A 21409-nucleotide genomic window follows, 5' to 3' on the forward strand; every position below is an offset into this window, starting at 1 on the left:
TGTAAATGACATATACTTAAATATTAAGAATCTAAAATGTGTACTTTATTCAGATTTATATAACAGACACTCATTAATACTGTGGAACACTTAAGTCCCTGTATGGTAGATACAAATAGAATATTATTTGATGGCTAAATCTTTCCTGTAGCAATGGGTAAGTCTTTAAACATTTAAAGTAGAGCTATACGATTATATCTCCAGATTTGTGGCATTAGTTCCCAACAGAACTGTAGGAACCACATATAACCAATGAATACAAAAAACAAATACCTAAAGGTTTTAGAAAATGAACAAAATAAGCAAAAATAAGCATATTTTGGAGGGAACTTGAAACGTGGGAAATAGGACCAGCAAGAATTGAGTTTGCCATTTTTAAGACTTTAGTCTTAGGGCATGCTGTTGCAGTGGCCTGTCATCTTTCTGGTCTAGAAAACCAGAGGATAGAGCCCAAGCCACAGGAAAGTGGGGAGGGAATCCCAATAAGAAGAAAGCCAGCAAAAAGGAGCTCCAGATTCTGTGTATAAAACTCTGCCAGGTCTCAGTTTGACCCTTGAACCAGAAGAATGGAGATGACAGAGGGAAGTGTGAGTGAACTTGAAGATAGACCAATAGCATTATCCAAATGGCAGAAAAAAAAAAAAAAAGATTAGAGGGAAAAAAAATGAATAGAGCCTGAGGACCTGTGTGACAATATCAAAAGGTTTAATACATGTGTCACTGGTGTCCCAGAGAGAATGGGACAAAAAAATAATTGAAGAAATAATGGTAGAAAACTTCCCAATTGTGGTGAATAGCATAAGTGAACAGATTCAAGATGCTCGGCAAACTCCAAACAAGATACACATATATGCTCATTCACACACACACACACACACACACACACACACACACACACACACACACACACACACACACACACACACACACACACACCCCTAGGTACTTTACAGTCAAACTGATGAAAACCAAATATAAAGAGAAAGTATTAAAAGCAGCCTGAGAAAAACTACACATGACATACAGGGAAACTATGATTCAAATGACTGCAAGTATCTAGACATCGGAAAATATGGAGATCAGTACACAGTGAAACAACATCTTTAAAGGGCTGGGGGAAAAAAACATTAACATGAAAAATAACTTACATTAACTAGTCTTTCAAGACTAGGGATAATTAGAGATGTTTCTCCTCCTTTAACATCAGGATCTTTCTGCATTTCCTTAATAGCTTGCAATATTTCTTTCATACCTTCTTCAAGCTGCTTATTTTCTTCAACTAATGCTTTTACTGTAATTACATATTTTTCTCATTAAATGAATAGATCTTTTTCACAATTTACCATATTCTACACAGATGAAAATATTTCACATATAGAAAAAAATAACCACTGGGAAAAGGCAGATGTAAATAAATACAAAAAAAAAAAAAATAACTGTAAATCCAGCATGAATACTTGAGTTAAATGGTAGGGAGAACTATTAAATCATGTGCATATACACATATATCTCATAGCTGAGAAAAATGAATCCCCAGTATACTTTTGCCTTAATTTAAACTATGCTTTATATTAAAAATCTTTCAAATTCAGTTTTCTATTACTCCACTTTGACTAGAGAACACAAAAGGAAAACTAGACATATAGCCTCACAAAAAATCCAGATTAATAACATTCTTTAACAATGAAATAGCAAGGCAAACCAACTGGATGAGTGAAAGAGACTGAAGTATATATTTTGCAGAGGTATTTAAGGGTAAAAAAGATTAGAAAACAGAGACTATATTAAAGTCATTTCAGACCCATGATTTTAAGTATAGAAAAATAAGAAATAATAGTAACTTAGTAACTTACACTTATTCTGATATTTGGTTATCACTGTCCTACTTCTTTCTAAATCTCTTTCCTTTTCAATAAGTTCTCTTGAAAGAAATTCATTCTGAACAAAACAAAGAAACTAAAATTGATATTTTTTTTTTTTAGAAAATATCACAATAGTCCATAGTTTTTAAGTTAAAAATTTTAACCAATAGAGGTATAACACAAGTTATAGAGACATAGCAGCAATCGTAAAATAAAGTCTAAAGAGTAAAACAGATGATGCAGGCAATGAACCTCTTCCCACCTTCTCCCTCCTCCAACTCCCATGACAAAAGGCAAAGAGATATAATGAAAGTTTTTGTCTTTAGTACAACAGTTATCTCTTTTAATGTTCTGCCTTTACACTACCTGTTCTGCCTGGCTTCTATGACGTTCAAGCTCTATTTCTGCATTTCTATTCTGTGCTTCTTTGATCAATAAATCCTGTGCTATGACTTCATTCTAAAGAAACATTTAATAAATTAGACAAGACAATAAGTCCATATTAAATGTATGGCATTTTTAGATTTTTAAAAACAGAATGTGTACAAATTAGTGTTATTGTGCAAACAAAAAAAATTATTATAACTGTAGAGAACTTTGTTAGAGAAGTCATAAAAAAGTGATCCCAGGAATACAATTTGAAAGAAAGCTCACCTGAGATCTAAGAAATACTAGTTCTCTCCGTAGCTGCTCTATAAGATTTTCAAGTGGCTCTATCTGAGATAATTGTGATTGTGCAGTGGGCATAGGATCTGGAAGATTAACTTCAGACTTATTTTTCAAAATCTCTGTCTGTAAGGGTACTTCACTTTTTCTTGTATCTTCTTTCAAATTGTTATCAGTATACTTTATTTGGGTGTGAATCTGTTCATCTTCTGATGCTACTATGTGAGATTTATCCACATCAGCTCTATTACCATGAATTTGTTGAAAAAATATCGCAGATTTTTGCCTAAGTGATAACTTCTGCATTAAGTCTGAAGCTGTTGATAAGGCTTGAAAAGATGAATCACTTTTTTGTATGGAACTAGTCTTCTCTAGTGCTTGATGGCTTCTTGACACTTTTTTCATACAATCATCAGAAAGACAGCATAAGTAGTCATTTATGTCTTCATGGTTCTCCCTACTAAAGGTACTGACTAATGATTCTAGATTTCTTAAAGATTGTAGACATGGTGCTTTAAAAATCTCTCTTATTGTAATAGTTTCTGGAGTTGAATTATCTTTTACTTGCAAGGATGAAGAATATTTAGTATTAGAGACAAAAGGATCCACTCCACTTTCTAAACTATGATGAATTTCAGATAACGTTTTTGATAATGGTCCTATAGTCATATTCTCTTCTGACTCATTCTCATCTGATTGTGGAATACTGAATGATGGTCTCCTACGCAGCAGCTTTATTTTATCTGAACTCCTAATCTGTATTCAGAATAAATAATGTCTCATTAAGCAATCTTTGGATCAACAGGTTATTTATATAAGCAAACATTTTTCTCTACTTATTTAACAACTACAAAAAGAAATTAATATTCAAAATGAGATAATAGAGGAAGAAATGAAACAATGATAACATTTTCCTTTATTCTCTTTGCCATAGTAGTAGTTTACTGTTTACCTTTGATTGTGCTTCACTCATATTTTTCAGGCTCACTAAATCCAATTTTCTTTCTCTTATTTTATCTCCTTGAGAAAAGTTTTCAGATAGGTTCAGGTCCTCAATGGTTAATCCTACATATGAAAAAAATAACAAAAAAAGTTTTAACCAAAACAGAAGGTAGAATAATTGTTTCTAAAATCTTTGACCCACATGTAGCCAATACAACTTTCTGATCTAGCTCACTTTTAATAAATTATTGATAATATGAGAAACCAATCTGAATTTTATTTTCTCTTCCATTCTTTGCCCATTCCATATTAAAAGTGCTAATTAATAAGTACTAAAATAGGATAGACACATATAAAGAAAGTAAACAAGAATCATGAGTAATTAATAAGCTGGTTATTACACTAATAAATTACAGTGTTTCACTTCTCTAGAAAATTTTTGATGTAATACACAAACCATAATGCTAAAAAAATCTCTCTGCTATTATTCATAAATTTGCTTGTGGGCTTTGGCTGAGATAAAAAAAAAATTCTTTCTCTTAAAAAAACACATGCAATGGCTATAATAAAACTTAACCAACTGTTCTCTTTACATCAAGTAAGACAAATCACAAAAAAGTTGTTAATTTACATTCAATAAAACATTACATTCAATTACATTCACTTAGTAAAGAATAATTTACAAAGAAGGTTTTCAATACATAGCCCTTAAGGAAGGGGAAAATATTAAGTATAACATATATTAACATAAAAATTACTAAGTTTTCTCATTATTAATCACAACATATTGGGGCTGTCTAGAAATTGAAAGACTACACTATAAACTTTTTAAAAGTCCACGATTCCTTGTATTTTGTTCACTTGTTTGGTTTTATTTTATTCAGGACTGAACCCAGTGACACTCACTTATCTCTTACTCAGGCCATAATTTTCATTTATTAAACTTGTAGCAGAACCACAGTAATATAACGATAGTATTTCTAACATCCAGAAAATTCCAGATCTAAAAACTGAATTCTCAATAATTTTTTTTAAAGGTTTGGAATAACTGAGTATACCTGAAGTTGCACTTCTTTTTCCTCTTTCTTGAGCCATTTGACGAATTTTTTTTTTCAGATCAAGTCGCTCTTCCTCTAGACTTTCAATCTGCAAAGTATGAATTATTAGTATTTCTCTTCAGTTCAGCCAAGAAAATAATCAATTGACCACCATACTTGCCTCTTTCAAAAGAATTTGGTTTTCAGCTCTGTACTGCTGTTGTTTTAAGCATTTGCTATTTCTAAATTCAGTTAAATCAATCATTGTCTTTGGCTCAAGGCCTAAAATAGAAACGAATACAATTAAAAACTTTAAAACATTCACATGAACTATTAAAAGTTCATATATCATCAAGCAACTGGTTATAATTCATTTGACAGTATTATTAAAGAATGGAGTACTTTTTGTGCAACAATTTTGGATACATTCTTGAACTGTACCACAAACATTTTACTACAATTATTAATGGAAATCCTGACAAAAACCTGAAGTAAATTATAAACCAAGATTTGGAGCCTTCTAAACACAGAAAACATGGTGTTTGTGACAGCTATCTACACTGGCAGAAGCCATCTTAGGAGCTTCCAGATTCCTGGCTGTGATCTGATAGGTCAGGTTGATCAGAAGTCTAACTTGAGGTCCTAGCAAACCCCAGGACCCTAGTTAGAACAGACACTTTTCACAAACAAATAATCTGTATAAAATATTTATTTTTCCTTCCCTAGAGAAAAGTTAAGTCATTTTAACTCTAAGAAAGCATTAACTGATATATAGCAAGTATAATAAAATCAATATATAGATCTTTATTTTCATTTTAAAGAAGCAACTTAGACTGTCATAACATTCAAATTACTAATATTCACTAATGAACTATTTATTGAAATCAATATATAAACTCTCAAGCTACATATACTAATTACTTCATAGAATCAATAGAAACTTTAAAATACTCAACCAAAGCAAAACACAAGCAGTCTAAATTGTAAATGTCAAGTACTTAAAAAGTCTTTAAAAGGTTTAAACAGTATTTCTGAATGTCCTCATGAATTCACCTGAAACAAGAACATTTTGCAAATGAACATAGGTCACACAGATCCTACTTTGGTTGAAAACAAAAAAAGGATAAGTTCCGATATGTAGTATTAACATAATAGACTTCCATTTTTTAAACAAGTGGTTATTTCTGAGATAATAGATTAAATAAAGCAATGCTCCAGGCCTGCATGACCACCATTCCAAACCCATCAAATCCCCAATCCTACTTCAGAGTAGCTCCACTTTAACTTGTTTTAAATGTTTTTATGGAAGTATTTATTTGAAAGAAAGCATTCAACTACTTAATAATAATAAACAAAACATAAAGCAAAAAATACTTGAAAATCAGACTTGAGTAAAGCACTTATCTGATGGCTTACCCACACGCTCTCTAAGTGCCTCATTTTCATCGAGAAAATCATTGATCTTCAACTCAAGTTTATTGATTTCCTTTGTCAATACTTCGATCTCTCGATCTCTTATTTTAATTTGGTTTTTACAATTTTTTATTTCGACAACAGCATCTTCTAAACCATATACTCCCTGAAAAATAGCCAATCTAAATTAAATACAGTCAGCCCTCTGCATCCACAGCTTCTACATCCATGGATTCAACCAACCATGGATTAAAAATATTCAGGAAAAAAAAAACAATAAGAAATAACAATACAACAATAAAAAATAATACACATTTTTTTAAAAATGCAGTATAACAATTATTTACATAGTATTTACATTGTATTAGGTATTATAAGTAACCTGGAGAATCTAGAGATGATTTAAAGTATATAGGAGGATGTGGGTTATATGCAAATATCACACCATTTTTTATAAATGACTTGAGCATCCTCAAATTTCGGTATTTTTGTGTGGTCCTGGGGCCAATCTCCCCTAGATACTAAGGGATGACTATATAACATGGTTTATTTGAATAGTTTTACCAAATTCATTAATTTATTTCTTATGTCTAAGGGGAAATGCATATCTACCTACGATCTATATCACTAACCTAGGTTTTCATTGTGTTTTTATAAACCAAGACCAGTAATAATAATGATGGAATACTGAACAGTTGAACTTTCCCAGTATAACATCCTAATGGCAAAGTAACTCAGAATACTACCCATAAAAAACTTAACAAAATTAAAAAAAAGAGTAAAAGTGAATCAGCAATACTAACAGAATATGTAAGTTATTAGTTGCCTGACTTAATTGTAGGCAGATTAAAAAAATATAAAAAGTACAAAGTATGATGTGCTGACATAGTAGGTGACAAAACCTCCTGTCATAAATTTTATCACAGTAGTCAGTGGTTTCGCATCTACATGGTTGCTCAATGAACATAGGTAACAACGAATGTAATCTTGTTGCCTCACCAAAGCTGATTATCTGGGCAAAATGCTTTGATCAAAAGGTTTGAAAACAATTCTCCTGCCAAAAAAATTAATGCTCAAAATTTGAAAAATATAAATTAATTAGGATAACCTTTATCAAAAGACACTTACGGAATGTTTTTTAAACGGTATGCAGTAAATGGCACGGAATAGTCTTTGAGTAGCAAGAATAATTCTAAGTTCCTTGATTGGCAAGATAAAAATACATACCGATTCATAATCTTTTAAACGCTTCAGAGCCTCAACTAATTCTTTATCCTTTTCCCTAGCATCTGCCTCAGCCAGTTCTGCTGTTCTCTCAGCTTCCTTCGTTTTCTCTTCTAAAAGTTGTACCTTTGCCTGAATTTGCATATAATGAGTCTGTTGAGAAAGGGTAGAAGCACCTGCCAGGAAAAAACAAAAATCATGAATTAATTGAACCAACTATTCTTTCCTTTAAATCAGTGTTTCCAATATGAAGTCAGGAGAAGTGATGTATCATTTAAAAAAAAGCTCCCTTAATGTAATAATTTTATACCTGTAAAATGAAAGTTTTGTTTTGACTTTATTAATAAAATTAACCAAAAAAAATAAAGTTCAGTAAAATCTTCTTAGCTGAAGGGGTATGGATTATAAAAGGTCACAAACACTGCTTTACAAACAATGACCAATGTGGCAGAGACTGTTAGCTATTGCTAATATTCAACCTCCTTTTTTGTCCACTGTACTAAAATTACAAATTTTTAGCTGGACACATGGCCACTTGAAATAAAGACTAAATTTCCACATACATTCTAGCAAGCTAGGTGTGGTTATTTACAAATGGGATGTAAATACCCAAGTCGTGCAAATTTCAAAAAAACGTTTTTAAGGGAGAGAAGTGAATCATTCTTTTCTTTACTCCTTCTTGCTAGCTAGAATATGGATATGAGGCTGAAACTCAAACAGTCTTCTTAGAACAAGAGATGGAAACCACTTATAGAGATAGGCAGAGCAACAAGATACAGGGTCCTTGATACCGGAGATCTGTGTAGCTGTCACACCAATCCTGAACTAATTGCTTCAACTTTGTTTTTATCACAGAGAAATAAATTTCTATCTTGTTTAAACAATTGTTTATGCTTGATTTTAATGTCACATGCAGCTAAATTTAATCCTAAACTAAAAAATCCCTAAACTCACCCTGCTTGTGTTATCTTACTAAATTGTTTTTAGACCAAAATATAATATTCCTTTTGTTCTAAAATTTATTGACACAGATCATTCTCATATTCACCCATAATAAACATTTACTAATATATAGGGCATATACTTACACTGGACTTGTATTATGCATTGGACTAGAATGGGGGATCACATAAGTTTGTAAGAAATGAGCCCTGCTCTGTGGAGCTAACAGACTAGTTATAGAATATGACAGAGGTTGAATTGTCCCCTGATATCTATTCCCCCTTTCTTCCACACAACCCTCCACATTAAACACTATATTTACCGCCTATCTTTCTACATGTGCCCCTTTTTTCTCTATCTTGCTGTTTGGAATACAGACATGAAGTAAAGCTCCATTTTGGATGGGGCAAGTAAAGGCAACACCCTGTACTGCCTAATTCTAGACTGTTAGACAAGTGAGAAATAAACTTCTATCTTAATTTTTGCCACTATTCTTCAGATATCTGTTTCTGATAGCTAAATCTAATCCTAACCAATGAAGGAAAAACACCAGTAGCCATCATGGTTTACAAGTTAAACTGAAGATATATAGTCTAGTACACACTTTCTATGAGCTTTAGGGATTATATGACTATTGACTGTCTTAAGTGTCATTAGATAAGACCCCTTCATTATTTGATAGACAAGATCAACTATCACTTTTCTCCTGGTGATTGGAACATGCAGAATCTATACCATTAGTCGTCGTTTTAAAGCAGTTTATCTTACTGTCAAAGAATTCCAATACAAACATAACACACACACACATATAGAAATATGTATCTCAAGTGGGCTCTTGATGCTGCTCAATAGTCATACTACATTTCCCAAGTTTTCATTCCTCCAGATGACCATTTTATACCTTCTCTTCTCTTCAACTATATAATACACTTCTACTATCCTCACTTTCAGCTGAGAAACTTGCTTCTTTGTTCAATGAGAAAAAAGAAGTAATCAGCAGAGAACTTCTACAAGCTCCCACCACTAGGAAGTCTACTTAGCCACTTGCATCTGCATCTATACGCTCTACCTTTCTTCCTGTAATTATGGATGAACTCTCTCCATGTTCCTATTTAAGACCAGCCTCTCCACTGGTGCACTAGATCCCATTCCATTGTCTTCTCAAGGATATTTTCCAGAACTGCTTCTCTCCTTCCTCTGCTTCATCAATTTATCAATTGTTTCTTCTTAATGTAACTCTCCCATTAACCTTGAAGCATGAGTTATTTCTTCCATCTTAAAGACAGAAAGACTTTCTTAATTCCTCTCTCCCCTCAAGCTACCACCTCCATTTTCTCCTTCCCTCTATAAAAACAGTCCTGAAAACAATTCCTGTATTTCTTCTCTCCATTTTCTCTCTACCCTCTTTAAACAAAAATGACTATTGCTAAGCCCAGTGGTCAATTTTCAGTGCTCAGCCTGACCTACAAGCAGCAATGAACACAGCTCTGAATGCAGTTGTTTATTCTTCCTTGATGACATTTCTCATGTAGTTTTCAGGACTCTCCACCCTCCTGGTTTTCCTCCCATCTCTCTGGCCATTCCTTTTCAGTCTCCTTTGGTTGTTTCTTTCATCTCCCATCCTCTAAAGTAGAAGTATCCCAGGACTCAGTCTTTAGGTTTTTTTCTTAACCTACATTCACTCCCTTGATGATCCTGGCCAGCCTCATGACTTCAACTACCACTTGTATGGAGAGGGTTCCCAAATTGCTATCTTTAGCCTAGATTATTCTCCTAAGCCTTGGACTTTTATATACAAGTGCCTACTTAACATTTCACTTGGATATCTAATAAGCATCTCAAACTTAACATGTCTAAACCTAAGTACTTGATAATCTCTAAATATGCTCTTCCCACAATCTTCCTCAGCGTTCATTCCAAATGTCCTGATAACTCCTTCTTTCACATCCTACATCTGCTCTGTCAGCAAATTCTATTTCTATCACCTCCAAAATACATTCAGAACTGACTACATCTAATAACTCCTCTGCTACCACCATGCACCTCCCTCACCTCAAACCATCACCTCCCTCCATATCATTGCAATACTCTTGTAACAGGTCTCCCTGCTTCTGTGTTTACCACAGTCTACAGTCTACTACAGACACAGCCTGAGTCAAATTTTATTAGTGCTATCTGTGATGTCCCTTCCCATTTAAACAAAAGCCAAAGTCTTTACAATGAATTATAAGGCCCCATATGACATGGCCTCTTGTTACCTCTGATTTTATTTCCTACTAATGCCCCACTTGCTCACTGTACTCCAGCCCCAAAGACTTTGTTGTTCTTTGAACACATTTGGTACACTCCTGTTTTTGTGCCTTTAAACTTATTCCCACTGCTTAGAGCCATCTGCACAGCTCACTCCTTTACTTCCTTCAAGTCTTTGTTCAATTATCTTCTCAGTGAGGCTTTTGCCTCACTATCTAAATTACAACCTACCCCAAACACCAACACCAGCATTATACTTATACACACAAAGACTTGCTTTTTTCCCTTCATGTTATTTTTTTTATCTTTAGCAATTATAATAAACATGACCATGAATTTATCATGAACAGTTTGTACCAATGTGCCTTGGCATAACTACAGTATGTAGTGCTATAGAAATATAACAACACTGATATTATGAGGGCTATATTCACAGGATGTGATATGCTAGGCTAGGTAGTATGACTCAGCATAAGCAGAATATGATAAGAAATTAATTTGCATAAGATTAATTCAAATGCTTACACATCAAATTACTTCTGAAAGCTATCTGCAATACTGATAGGCTGATCAAAACTTTATTCTCCATTCTTTGTTAATTATAAAAAGCATGTTCAATAAAAAATAATTATATCACCATTTTTCATCTTCCAGCCAATCTGGTAATAGAGGTTAATGTAATTTTCATCAAAGGAGAAAAATGACAGAAAATACATTTATCATTTACAAATTTAAGCATATAGTAATTAATAATAACCTGTACAATTAAAAAAATATGATAAAATTCAAATGAAGAAAACTCAATATGTGAATATTTACATGACATAATTTTATTTTAATAAAAATAAAATGCTTTAAAACATAATAACTTTATATACTTATAAAATACTGAATTACCTTTGTTTCTTTGGAGCTCATTTTTCAAGTCTTCAATAATAAAAGTATTTTTTTCCATTTCTTTTGTATATTGTTCTACTTGTTCAGTGAGCATCTTAATTTGACTGTCTCGTTCCTGTATACCCTATAAAATATTTTAAAATACTACACATCCCTTCATGATTATTAACATGCAACTTAAAGCTAAGAAAAAATGTAGGTCTTGTTTTTTTCAACAAGACTGTAGAATATATTTTCTTGTGGGTAAAACTTTGCCTTTTACTATCATGAACGCCTCAACTACACTACACTACACAGTATTAGGTATACTGCTGTCACTAAAAGGTGAATATAATGGTTAACACTCTGGCAAATAAGAATTCCAGAACGCTGTAATATTTGTTACTTTTGCTTATCATCTATCCAATTCAATCTTTCTACCATTTTGTATGTTTGCGTTTTGCCCTGTGCTTTCTTATACTAAGCTTAGCTTTTACCCCTTTGGTCCTTCATTCAAAAATATCGTCCACTGTAATTGTTCTTATTCTCCAAACACTTCTCAGATTTTCTTCTTTCTTTTGGAATATGACTACAGCACAAATGATGACAATGTGACTTCTTTCTATATAAATATATTTTACTATAAATTAAGTCTTTAGTAGCACAGACAAATTATAACCATTCTTTTAGCTTATTTCACGTTGCATAGGGCATATCAGGAGTAAGGTACTTGGGCCAGCCTGTGGCTCACTCGGGAGAGTGTGGTGCTCATAATACCAAGGCCACTGGTTTGGATCCCATATAGGGATAACCGGTTAGCTCATTGGGTGAGCGTGGTGCTGACAACACCAAGTCAAGGGTTAAGATCCCCTTACCAGTCATCCTTAAAAAAAAAAGAGTAAGATACAATATAATAAACCTTAATAATAGAGTATTAAGATAGTCTAAGATTTCTAAAAGTTTTTAATAGTTCTTTATTAAATAATTCCTAACCAAAACAGTGTGTGTATTATCCACATCAACATTAAAAAAAAAAAATGAACAAAATAATTCTATTTCTAACTCTAACCCTAACTATAAACTTAGCTCTAATTTTTTTCCTGGAACTGGATGATGTAGGAATATTTCAGAAGACTTTACTATACAACCAATAGTGCAAGTCACTAGATTAGAAACAGGTAATATAATAAAGCATAGTTCAGCATTCCAATTTTAATAAAACTGGTCGATAAACCAAATTTTGAGAAGGTTTTACCTGTTGTAGAGCCATAACATTACTTTTGTCAGCATCAAGCTGAGCATTTTTAAGTTTCTCCCTCAGGTTATGTAACATTTGCTGATACTCAATAATTTCATCATCTTTAGAAGACAAAATTAACTAGAAATAAACAAAATAGGATTTGTTACACAAAGAAAAATTAATAAACCATTCCTCATTTATAGTAAATAATATATACCATTAGTAGATTTAAGAAAATACAGTAAATAAAATTCTTCGAAATGACAAAGTATCAGCAACTACGGGTACAATCTTTTTCCTTTTGTATATACAACCTTAAGTTTAAATAAGAAACAATGAAAAATGCCCATTATAATTTCTCTTTTAAAATTCAATCTTTCACTTGGGAGAGCATGGTGCTGATAACACAAATGTCAAGGTTCGGATACCTGCACTGTCCAGCCACCGAAAAAAAAGGAAAAGAATTCAATCTTTTAAAAAATTTCAAGCTTTCAAAATCCATTTCTAAACAAGAAGTTATAAGTACCTCATACAACTGCAAAAATTTTATACAACTGATCTTTTGAAGTAAACATTAAAATGCCACTGAGGCATAAAATATCTTCAATGAATAAAAGGAAAGATAATCTTGTGTTCTTAGAAGGACCAAATATCAAAAAGATGTTTATCCTAAATCAATCTGTAAATCAATTTATAACTTTAACAAATATCCAATAAAATGATCAACAAAATATTTTTTTAAGAAGTGGACAAGCTATTCCTAAAATTCATGTGAAAATGTTCATAAGAAAGAGTCTAAAAACAAACAATAATAATAGCTTTTTCAGTATATACATGATTAGAAAATAGATCAATCAATTTAATAACAAGAGAGTCCAAAATAAATCCAGATTCAATGGGAGTTTTTTATGTGATAAAAATAGAACTGTATTTCAGTAGAAGAAAGATGAAATATTCATTAAGTTATGTTTGGACAACAGATTAGCTCTACTGCATCCATATTACATTCTTGTACCAAAATGAATTATATATGCATCAAAGATTTAAATGTTAAAGATCAAGGTCAGGCCGGCCCGGTGGCACACTGCTACAGTGCGCCGCTTGGGAGCGTGGCGGCGCTCCCACCGAGGGTTCGGATCCCACATACAGACCGGTTCCCGCTCAGTGGCTGAGCAAGGTGCGGGCGCGACACCAAGGGTTGCGATCCCGTGGCCGGTCCCGGTCCAGTCCGGGCGTGACACTGAGGGTTGCGATCCGTTGCCGGACACGAAAAAAGACAAAAAGGAAAAAAAAAAAAAAGATCAAGGTCAAGGGTTTGGATCCCTGTATGGCAACTGCCAAAAATAAAAATAAATAAATAAATAAAAATAAAGGTAAAAAATGGAACCAGAAGATACTAGGAGAAAAGATGAGAAAGAAGTTAATACTCAGAATCCTTTCTAGTTATAATAGAAAAGTCAAAAGCCATCAAAAAATAATAAATTTAACTACACAATATAAAAATAAATACTTTATAGCAAAAAATACCATAAAGCCAAAGACAAATGACAAACTGGAGAAATATATTTGCAATATGTATCACAATTACTCTTGTAGCAATTTATTCTACAGATGTATATTTGCAAATTAATACATATACAAGGATATTCAATAAAACGCTGTTTCTAACAGCAAAGATTAGAAACCTCCTAAATGTCACACAATAGGAAATCAATTATCAAATAGCATACATATCCACAAAGAAAAATTACACAGCCATTAAAAGGAACAAAGTAATACTATATGTACTAAAATAAAATAATCACCAAAAAATACTAAGTCAAAACAAAGTAAAGTGCGGAATATAAGTGGTATCATTCTACCATTCTCATTTTACCCCTCAAATTAAAGTGGATAAAAACAACTCTTTTTTTCAAAGGTTAGTAAACAATGGACGACAGATCAAATCTGTCCTGCCACTTGTTTTGTAAATAAACTTTTACTGAAAAACAACCTTGTTCGTTCATTTATGTATTGTCTATGGCTGCTTTCATGCTATAGCAGCAGAGTTGAGTAGTTACAGGAGAGACCAGATGGTCTAAAATATTTACTCTCTGGCTCTCTACGTAAAGCTTATTGACCCCTGGTTGATACTACTATTTATTTTATTGCTACTATTTTTGTTTAAAATACAGGTTATCTGAGCTTCCTAGATGATAATCAATTCCAAATTGCCAACAAAATTTACATGAACCCTGCTAGAAACAATGACTCTAGAAGTGATAGCTTTGAAATTAGAATCATTCATTCAGAATCATCTTAGATGCTTACAAATATACAACCATCATAATCCCAGCTTCTGATACAGGAAGGCCAGGGAATTAGGTTGGGGTTAAAGAGTGGTGAGAAGGAAAAAAGAGTATTTTGAAAAGGCTTCTGAAGTAATTCTGATAGATCTCTTTCCTAACTCTCATTCCCACTGATTAATCTGACATGAAAAACAGAGTTGGAAAAACTAAAATTAAACCTGAAACTATATAACTAATGTATACAAGGTAGCTATGAGTTAAGTGAAAAAATTTAAATTTTATTTAGAATTACATATTTTAGATGATAAATATTTTATCAACTAAGACTTCCATCAATAAGTTTAAAGTTTAACTCATTCATTTGCAAGAGATCATTTAATAACAAAAGAGCTAGAGGACTACACAGAATACTTTTAGAGGTTTTCTAGCTAAGACATATAATAAACTTTTTAAAAAAACCCTAATCAAAATGTTCTTAACTTGTATGAGACCTTTAAATAAAAATAAGACTAAAATTTAAATCTAAAATACAAAATAAAAAGCTATTATATCAATTAAGAAAAGCACCTTCCATTCTTCTACTTTTGCATTGACAGCTAGCATGACTGGATCATCGTCTTCATTTTTTGCTTTCAGAAGATCTGTAAGCTCCTGCACCTAAAAGGCAACAATTACTTCAAGAACTGTTGTGAATTGGTGCAATCTAAATATATTTATTACATATGCGTATTTACATATACACTACATATACATGTTCATATACACATATATAGATATGCACACTTATTATTATATATGTAATGTATCTACATATGCATACTCATATATATACATATACACTGCATATGCATTTTTACTATCACAGTGGTTCTGTAGTTAAAGGTGATATCTAATGGTTTCTGCATCTTTATAGTTGCATAATTATTTCATTACGGGAGAATTATATTTTTAAACATTATTCTACTTTTTAAACAAGTTTAATCCCATGTAAATGGTAAATAATGTATTGATTTCTAATATATTTATAGTGTATTTATTTTAAAATATAAAGTTAAATTTTATAATCCACAGGAGTTTCAAGAGTTGTTAGTAGAAAATCATTATTATGAGCTTTGCAGCACTGCTCTCTACACATTTTCTTCAGGTTATCATTTATATACCCCATATGACAAGAATTACAAAGTGTTTGTGAGGGGCTTATAGAAACACAGACAAATATGTCATCATGACAACATATTACAGTATTAAGACAAAAGACAAAAATTCACACCCTGGAAAGTTAAAGTACTTTCTAGCTTTGAATAAACAGCAATAAAAAAATATGAAGTCTATGTAAATAAGTTATTCTAACAGTAATTCTTACTTGAAGTCGATAGTGACTATTTTCTTTTTTTAATTGGTCCATTACATTATCTGTCTGATGCAAAATAGCTTTCATCCTATTATATTCATCAGTCATCTTCTCCATTTCCTGTACAGACTCTTCTAAATTTTTTCTCATTTCTTGATTCTGAACTTCAATTTTCTCATTAGCTTCTGTTAAAGTCTAAAGAAGTTAAAGACACCATGGTGAAAAAATAATTTTTTTAAGAAACTAAAACTTAAGCTAAATTAAAATAAAATGGAGTCTTAAGTTCCCACTGATGAAAAGAGAATTCTTTACAGACTTTTAGTTTGAATTGGTGTTGACCAAGTAAATCAAATTAAATATCAAGAAAATTGTACATACGGATCTTAGTTGTTCTTAATGTTCAAGATAGCATACATAAAAAGAATGAATAAAGAATTACAACTTCAAAGATACAATTTATTTCACATTTTACAAGTACATAGTTACAGATTTATACTAAAGAATTTACATGTACGGCTAAATACTTGATTTACACTATAACGAAATTAAAGTTTTATAAGAATCATCACTCTGAGCTGACTTCTATTCATTTTACCTGAATTTCATCCAGATACTGGACAAGTTCATAGTTTTTTTTAGACAACTGTGATCGGTAGTCACTGTCTTCTCCTCTTCTTGATAAAAGTGTTTCTTTTTGTGAATCTATTTGTTTCTGATAGTCAATAATATCCTGACGAAGTTGTTCATTCTGAAGGTTGACCAAACACAACATTCCATTAAGAAACTATCCAGAATAGCAAAATTACATCCTCTAAACAGCACTCTCAGAATAGATCTTTAAATTCCCAAGGCTTCACTATCCTTACAAGCCTCACCTTTTTCTTTAGACGTTTGTTCTCCAGAAAAGGACAGGAAAAAGGCAATTAGAAATGAGAAAGCAATACATAATTAAAAATAATAATCAGAAATTAAAGAAAGCAAAAAAGAGAAATTTCAGGAGAATGAGGTATATTATTCGGAATAACAAAAGAAAGAACATTAATTATCAACCAAAACAAAGAACATTTTGATTAGGTTAAAAAGATAAGAACTCCTATCAGAATAAACGATGTACAAATATTATTTGGCTCAGAAGAACCAAATAATAATAAGAATTTATAAGATTTCATGAGAAACAAAACTTTTAAAAGAACACTGGATAAAATAAGAGAAATAAGAACAGAAATTCAGTCATATATTCAGTTAGCAAACCAGCAAAGTACGGCTCATAAAACAGAAAGATTCACCCGCCAGATCTAAGATCAATGTAATGACCTCATGTTTTGATTTATTTCCTACTTCCCTGAGATAAAGTCATATCATAAAATGAGCCTTTTTGAAAACATCAGTTACTTAGAAGATTACAGCTCTGGCTACAATATAAATTTACGTAATTTTAAACAAGTATCTTTGTTGAACCACCACAACTACTAAAACATTTTACCAACCTCTCTTCTTAACTTGCTGTTTTCATTTTCTGCCTCCTCATTTCGAAGCGCCAACTAAAATAGTAAAACACTAAATAAGATAAAATTCAGCCATAATTCAATATAAAGCCAGATTTTCAGCTTATTGATTTAAGTTCTAAATCTTTTCCTATAAAGTAGAGAATGTAGTTATACTAAGGACTTCATATCAACAACCTAAGACAGAATTAATAAGCCAAAATTTTTGAAAACCGAGGCTTACTAAGGATAAAACGGGTTGTTTAAAAAGTTTAAAAAAAATACAGACATAACTCTCAAAAAGCCTACCCCCCAAACCCAAAGGACACAGAAGATACGGCAAACAAAATATTCCCCTCCCCACCCGGAAAAAAACCCTAATAAAATGAATATTTTCTGTCCAAGATCTTTATATTTCATTGTTCTTCTATGTCATGACTAGAATATTCTTTGCTCTCAGTGAGCACTAAATAACTTAGAAATACAAGGCAGTACAACGTAATGGCTAAAAGCAGCAATCTGAATTCAGACTGGTCTAAGTTTATATCCCTTGTCCACCAATTTCTAGTCAAGTGTGAACAAGTTATTTAACTTCTCTTAAATTCAGTTTTTTCATCTCACATGTTGACATAAAAATTAAATAAGATGTATATAAAGTCCTTAGCACAATTCTCAGTGAACAGCAAAAAATTTTAAAGTGTTTTCTTCTCCACATATAAAAGATTTCATTTGTGACTCTTTTGTTTCACCAAACACACAAATATTATTCTAACCATTATGATAATTTTTTCACCTATTCTCCAAATCCCATCCCTCTTATGACCTTTCATTTCCCTGATTTTCCCCCTTATTCAAGGAGAAGATAGAATCACAATGGTATGCAACAGTGGCCCAACCCATAAAATTAGGCCGACTCTCCATTCTTCCCTCTTCTCTGATAACCAATCATTCACCTCATCTAACTATACCTACTCCCCTCAAACATATCTATGTCTCTTAATCCCTTCTGTCATTACATTAATTAGGCTATTACCAGCAGTTGCCTGAATTAACACAAATGTTTCCTTGCTACTTCTATCCCTTCAATCCACTCCCTACAAAGCAGAGTAAACTTTAGAAGTATAGATCTGATGAGAATATTCTTGTGTTCAAAATTCTTCATTAGCTCCTTTCAGGAAAAGTACCAAATTCCTCAGGAACTGGCCCTTGCTTACTTCTCCAGAGGATCATGAATATTAAAACTGGAAAGGCAGGATAGTACAGTGGTTAAGAACACAGACTCCTGACTAAGACTGTTTCGATTCAAAGTCTGGCTTTTCCACTTATTAGCTGTGTGACTATGGGTAATTACTTACCCTTTCTGTGTTTCAATTTCTTCATCTGTAATTTGGTTGAAACGACACTTACATAAGTATCAAATTAGGAACAATGAATTAATGCATATAAAGTACCTAACACATAGTAAGGACTTTATGGAAGCTAATTCTATATATATTCTAGATCTACCCAGAATGCTCTTTTCTTAACCATCTTGTACACATCCTCATTCCCCTTACCAAGCTAACTCCTACTTCAGGTCTCAGTTTACAGATAATTTGCCAAACCTCAAGAATGATTTTGGTATCCCTTCCCAGAATATACCAGTGTTCTTATATCCTTATGTATCCACAAGGTATCACGTTATCCCTATGTTATGCATATCATTGATGTTATGCATATCAATATCCTTGAGAACCAGGATATAGTTTCCCACTGTATCCCTAGAAACTAGCATAGTTGCTGGCATGCTGTAAATTCTCAATGAAATTAAATGACTGGATAATAAGGGCAAAGAAGAAATTGCAAAAGGAACCCACACCCATATTCCATCTCAAGGAACCTAGCAGCTAGAAGGGTACGCAGGCCACATATTCAAGTTTTCTGTGTGTGCCTATGAATAAAGACAGTAGTCTAAGTTATGAATGGACATGCTAGTTCTGATTAGCTAAGGGTGTATGGTATGAATGATGATAGGTCGACTGATACATAGGCTAGAAAGAAGAACAAAAGTCTGACAAACCACATAGTCAGACATCCCCTAAACAATTCTATTAGTGAATATCACAGGTTGAATCCTTTATGATTACTTAAAAAGTCCACGGGTCTGTTATGTTTTGCTGAGTCAACTAAACCAATAATCATCTAAGAGCACATTCCTAACCCTTAGGTGGCAACAATCCATACTTTCTTCACCACAAAAACTGTATTAACAACTAACTTTTATATGATTTTTTATATTATAGAGTAAATTAGTTATGTCAAGAATGGTGATCCTTTTTCTCACACATCCATTTATGATATATTCTCTTTAAATAGCAACATCATCTCATAATTTACTTAATTTATAATCTTCTATTTCTGAGAGAATAACAGACAAAATAAGATTGAAAGGATATAAAACAGCAGTGACTTTCTACAGGACACAAAGGTAGAAAAGCTTCTGGGCACCAGCGATGGTACAGTTACCACACTTAGGCACCAAATTTGTATTAAGTTTATCAACAGCTGAGGTAAAACAGGAAACGTCATTTTCTGCTAGGAAATACAAATTTATCTGCATAAAGCAACTTTTTCCTAAAACTAATAAGGAAACATTGTATGAATTACTTTATAACTAACAATGAATAATATAAGAGGTAATAACAAACTATGCTTGTATTAAAAAAGTAATGATTTTAAATATGAATTGATTTACAAAATGCTGACATTAACACAACTTTTTTAGAACCTATATGTTACATAAAGATACACTCAAAAACAAGGAATTAAATTAACCCTTATTGAATACATCATTAAAAGACTAATTTCCAAATCTACTACTAATCTAAATACATTAATACAAATAAATATAACTTTGTACCCAAAATAAACTATGGCAGTAAGAAAAACATGTTCATAAATGCCTATTAATTTCTCCATACCAATATTCAAGACAAAGCATCAATTTTATGTATGTAATTCTAATGTCCTGAGAAAAATGTACCTCCAAACATAAAGAATTAATCTCCAAGTCATAGTCACTAGAAGTACCTGATCCATTACATTTTAAAGATGTGATGACAAAATGAATGGTGACATAAAACCTTAAAGATAACTGTACATCATTCCTCAAATGTAACATACAACATAAAAATTGACATTGTTACCATTAATTATAAAAAGTAAAAACAGGTGTTCTAGAGAGGTAACTTGAATAGTTGATTCATTAAAATGTGCCTTACTTGTTCGTTAACTTTCTTCTCTTTCTCCAATTCCTTTTCCATGTCCTCCAATTCTCTATCTTTTTGTTCCAATTGCTTTTCAAGTTGGCGAATTTCATCACGTAAAAACCTAGTGTCCCGTCCACCTGCAGACTGCTGAGCCATCTGAAAGTAATAAAACAAAAGTATATATTATTCCCATTATATGTAAAGGTTCAAATGAATAAACAACAAGCAAGTAATTACTTTGACTTTACACTTTAATTATACTTCAATACCAAAGGTCAAAACTGTAGTAGCTTAAGGACCATTTTTAAGAAAAAATTTACTTATTTAAGCTTTAGTTCACAGACTGAACTCCTTAAGCTTCTCCTGAGCTACCCAAAGCAACAAAGAATTGACTGTTAATCACTCAGGGTCTGTAGCCACCAAGCCACAGGTACCAGACTAGACTGCAAAGACATATAATGTAAGTGATTAACTACTTAGACACTTAGACTTCTCCTAAACCTCAAGCTCTGAAACCAGGCTACAAACCAACAGAGCCCTCTGCTCTAGTCACTGAATCTTGGTGCTCTTATCTGGTCCTTTTCAT

At 32.3% G+C, this 21409-nt stretch overlaps 1 protein-coding gene across 1 annotated transcript in view; it reads right to left on the bottom strand.

Moving 5' to 3' along the window:
• The window catches only part of CEP290 (centrosomal protein 290kDa), a 95699-nt gene that overhangs the window by 69857 nt on the left and 4433 nt on the right, over window positions 1–21409 (bottom strand). The window contains exons 6-20 of the mRNA XM_008568614.1: window positions 20836–20979; window positions 17579–17632; window positions 16687–16839; window positions 16104–16286; window positions 15308–15397; window positions 12468–12590; window positions 11234–11357; window positions 7148–7320; window positions 5924–6086; window positions 4685–4789; window positions 3481–3593; window positions 2517–3284; window positions 2229–2321; window positions 1854–1938; window positions 1149–1291 (exon numbers count right to left, since the gene is read on the bottom strand). Of these exons, the coding sequence (XP_008566836.1) occupies window positions 1149–1291; window positions 1854–1938; window positions 2229–2321; window positions 2517–3284; window positions 3481–3593; window positions 4685–4789; window positions 5924–6086; window positions 7148–7320; window positions 11234–11357; window positions 12468–12590; window positions 15308–15397; window positions 16104–16286; window positions 16687–16839; window positions 17579–17632; window positions 20836–20979 (2514 nt within the window). The remainder of the gene's footprint in view (window positions 1–1148; window positions 1292–1853; window positions 1939–2228; window positions 2322–2516; window positions 3285–3480; window positions 3594–4684; window positions 4790–5923; window positions 6087–7147; window positions 7321–11233; window positions 11358–12467; window positions 12591–15307; window positions 15398–16103; window positions 16287–16686; window positions 16840–17578; window positions 17633–20835; window positions 20980–21409) is intronic.

Source organism: Galeopterus variegatus, unplaced genomic scaffold (genome assembly GCF_000696425.1).
Source record: "Galeopterus variegatus unplaced genomic scaffold, G_variegatus-3.0.2 Scaffold425, whole genome shotgun sequence".
Taxonomy (NCBI): domain Eukaryota; kingdom Metazoa; phylum Chordata; class Mammalia; order Dermoptera; family Cynocephalidae; genus Galeopterus; species Galeopterus variegatus.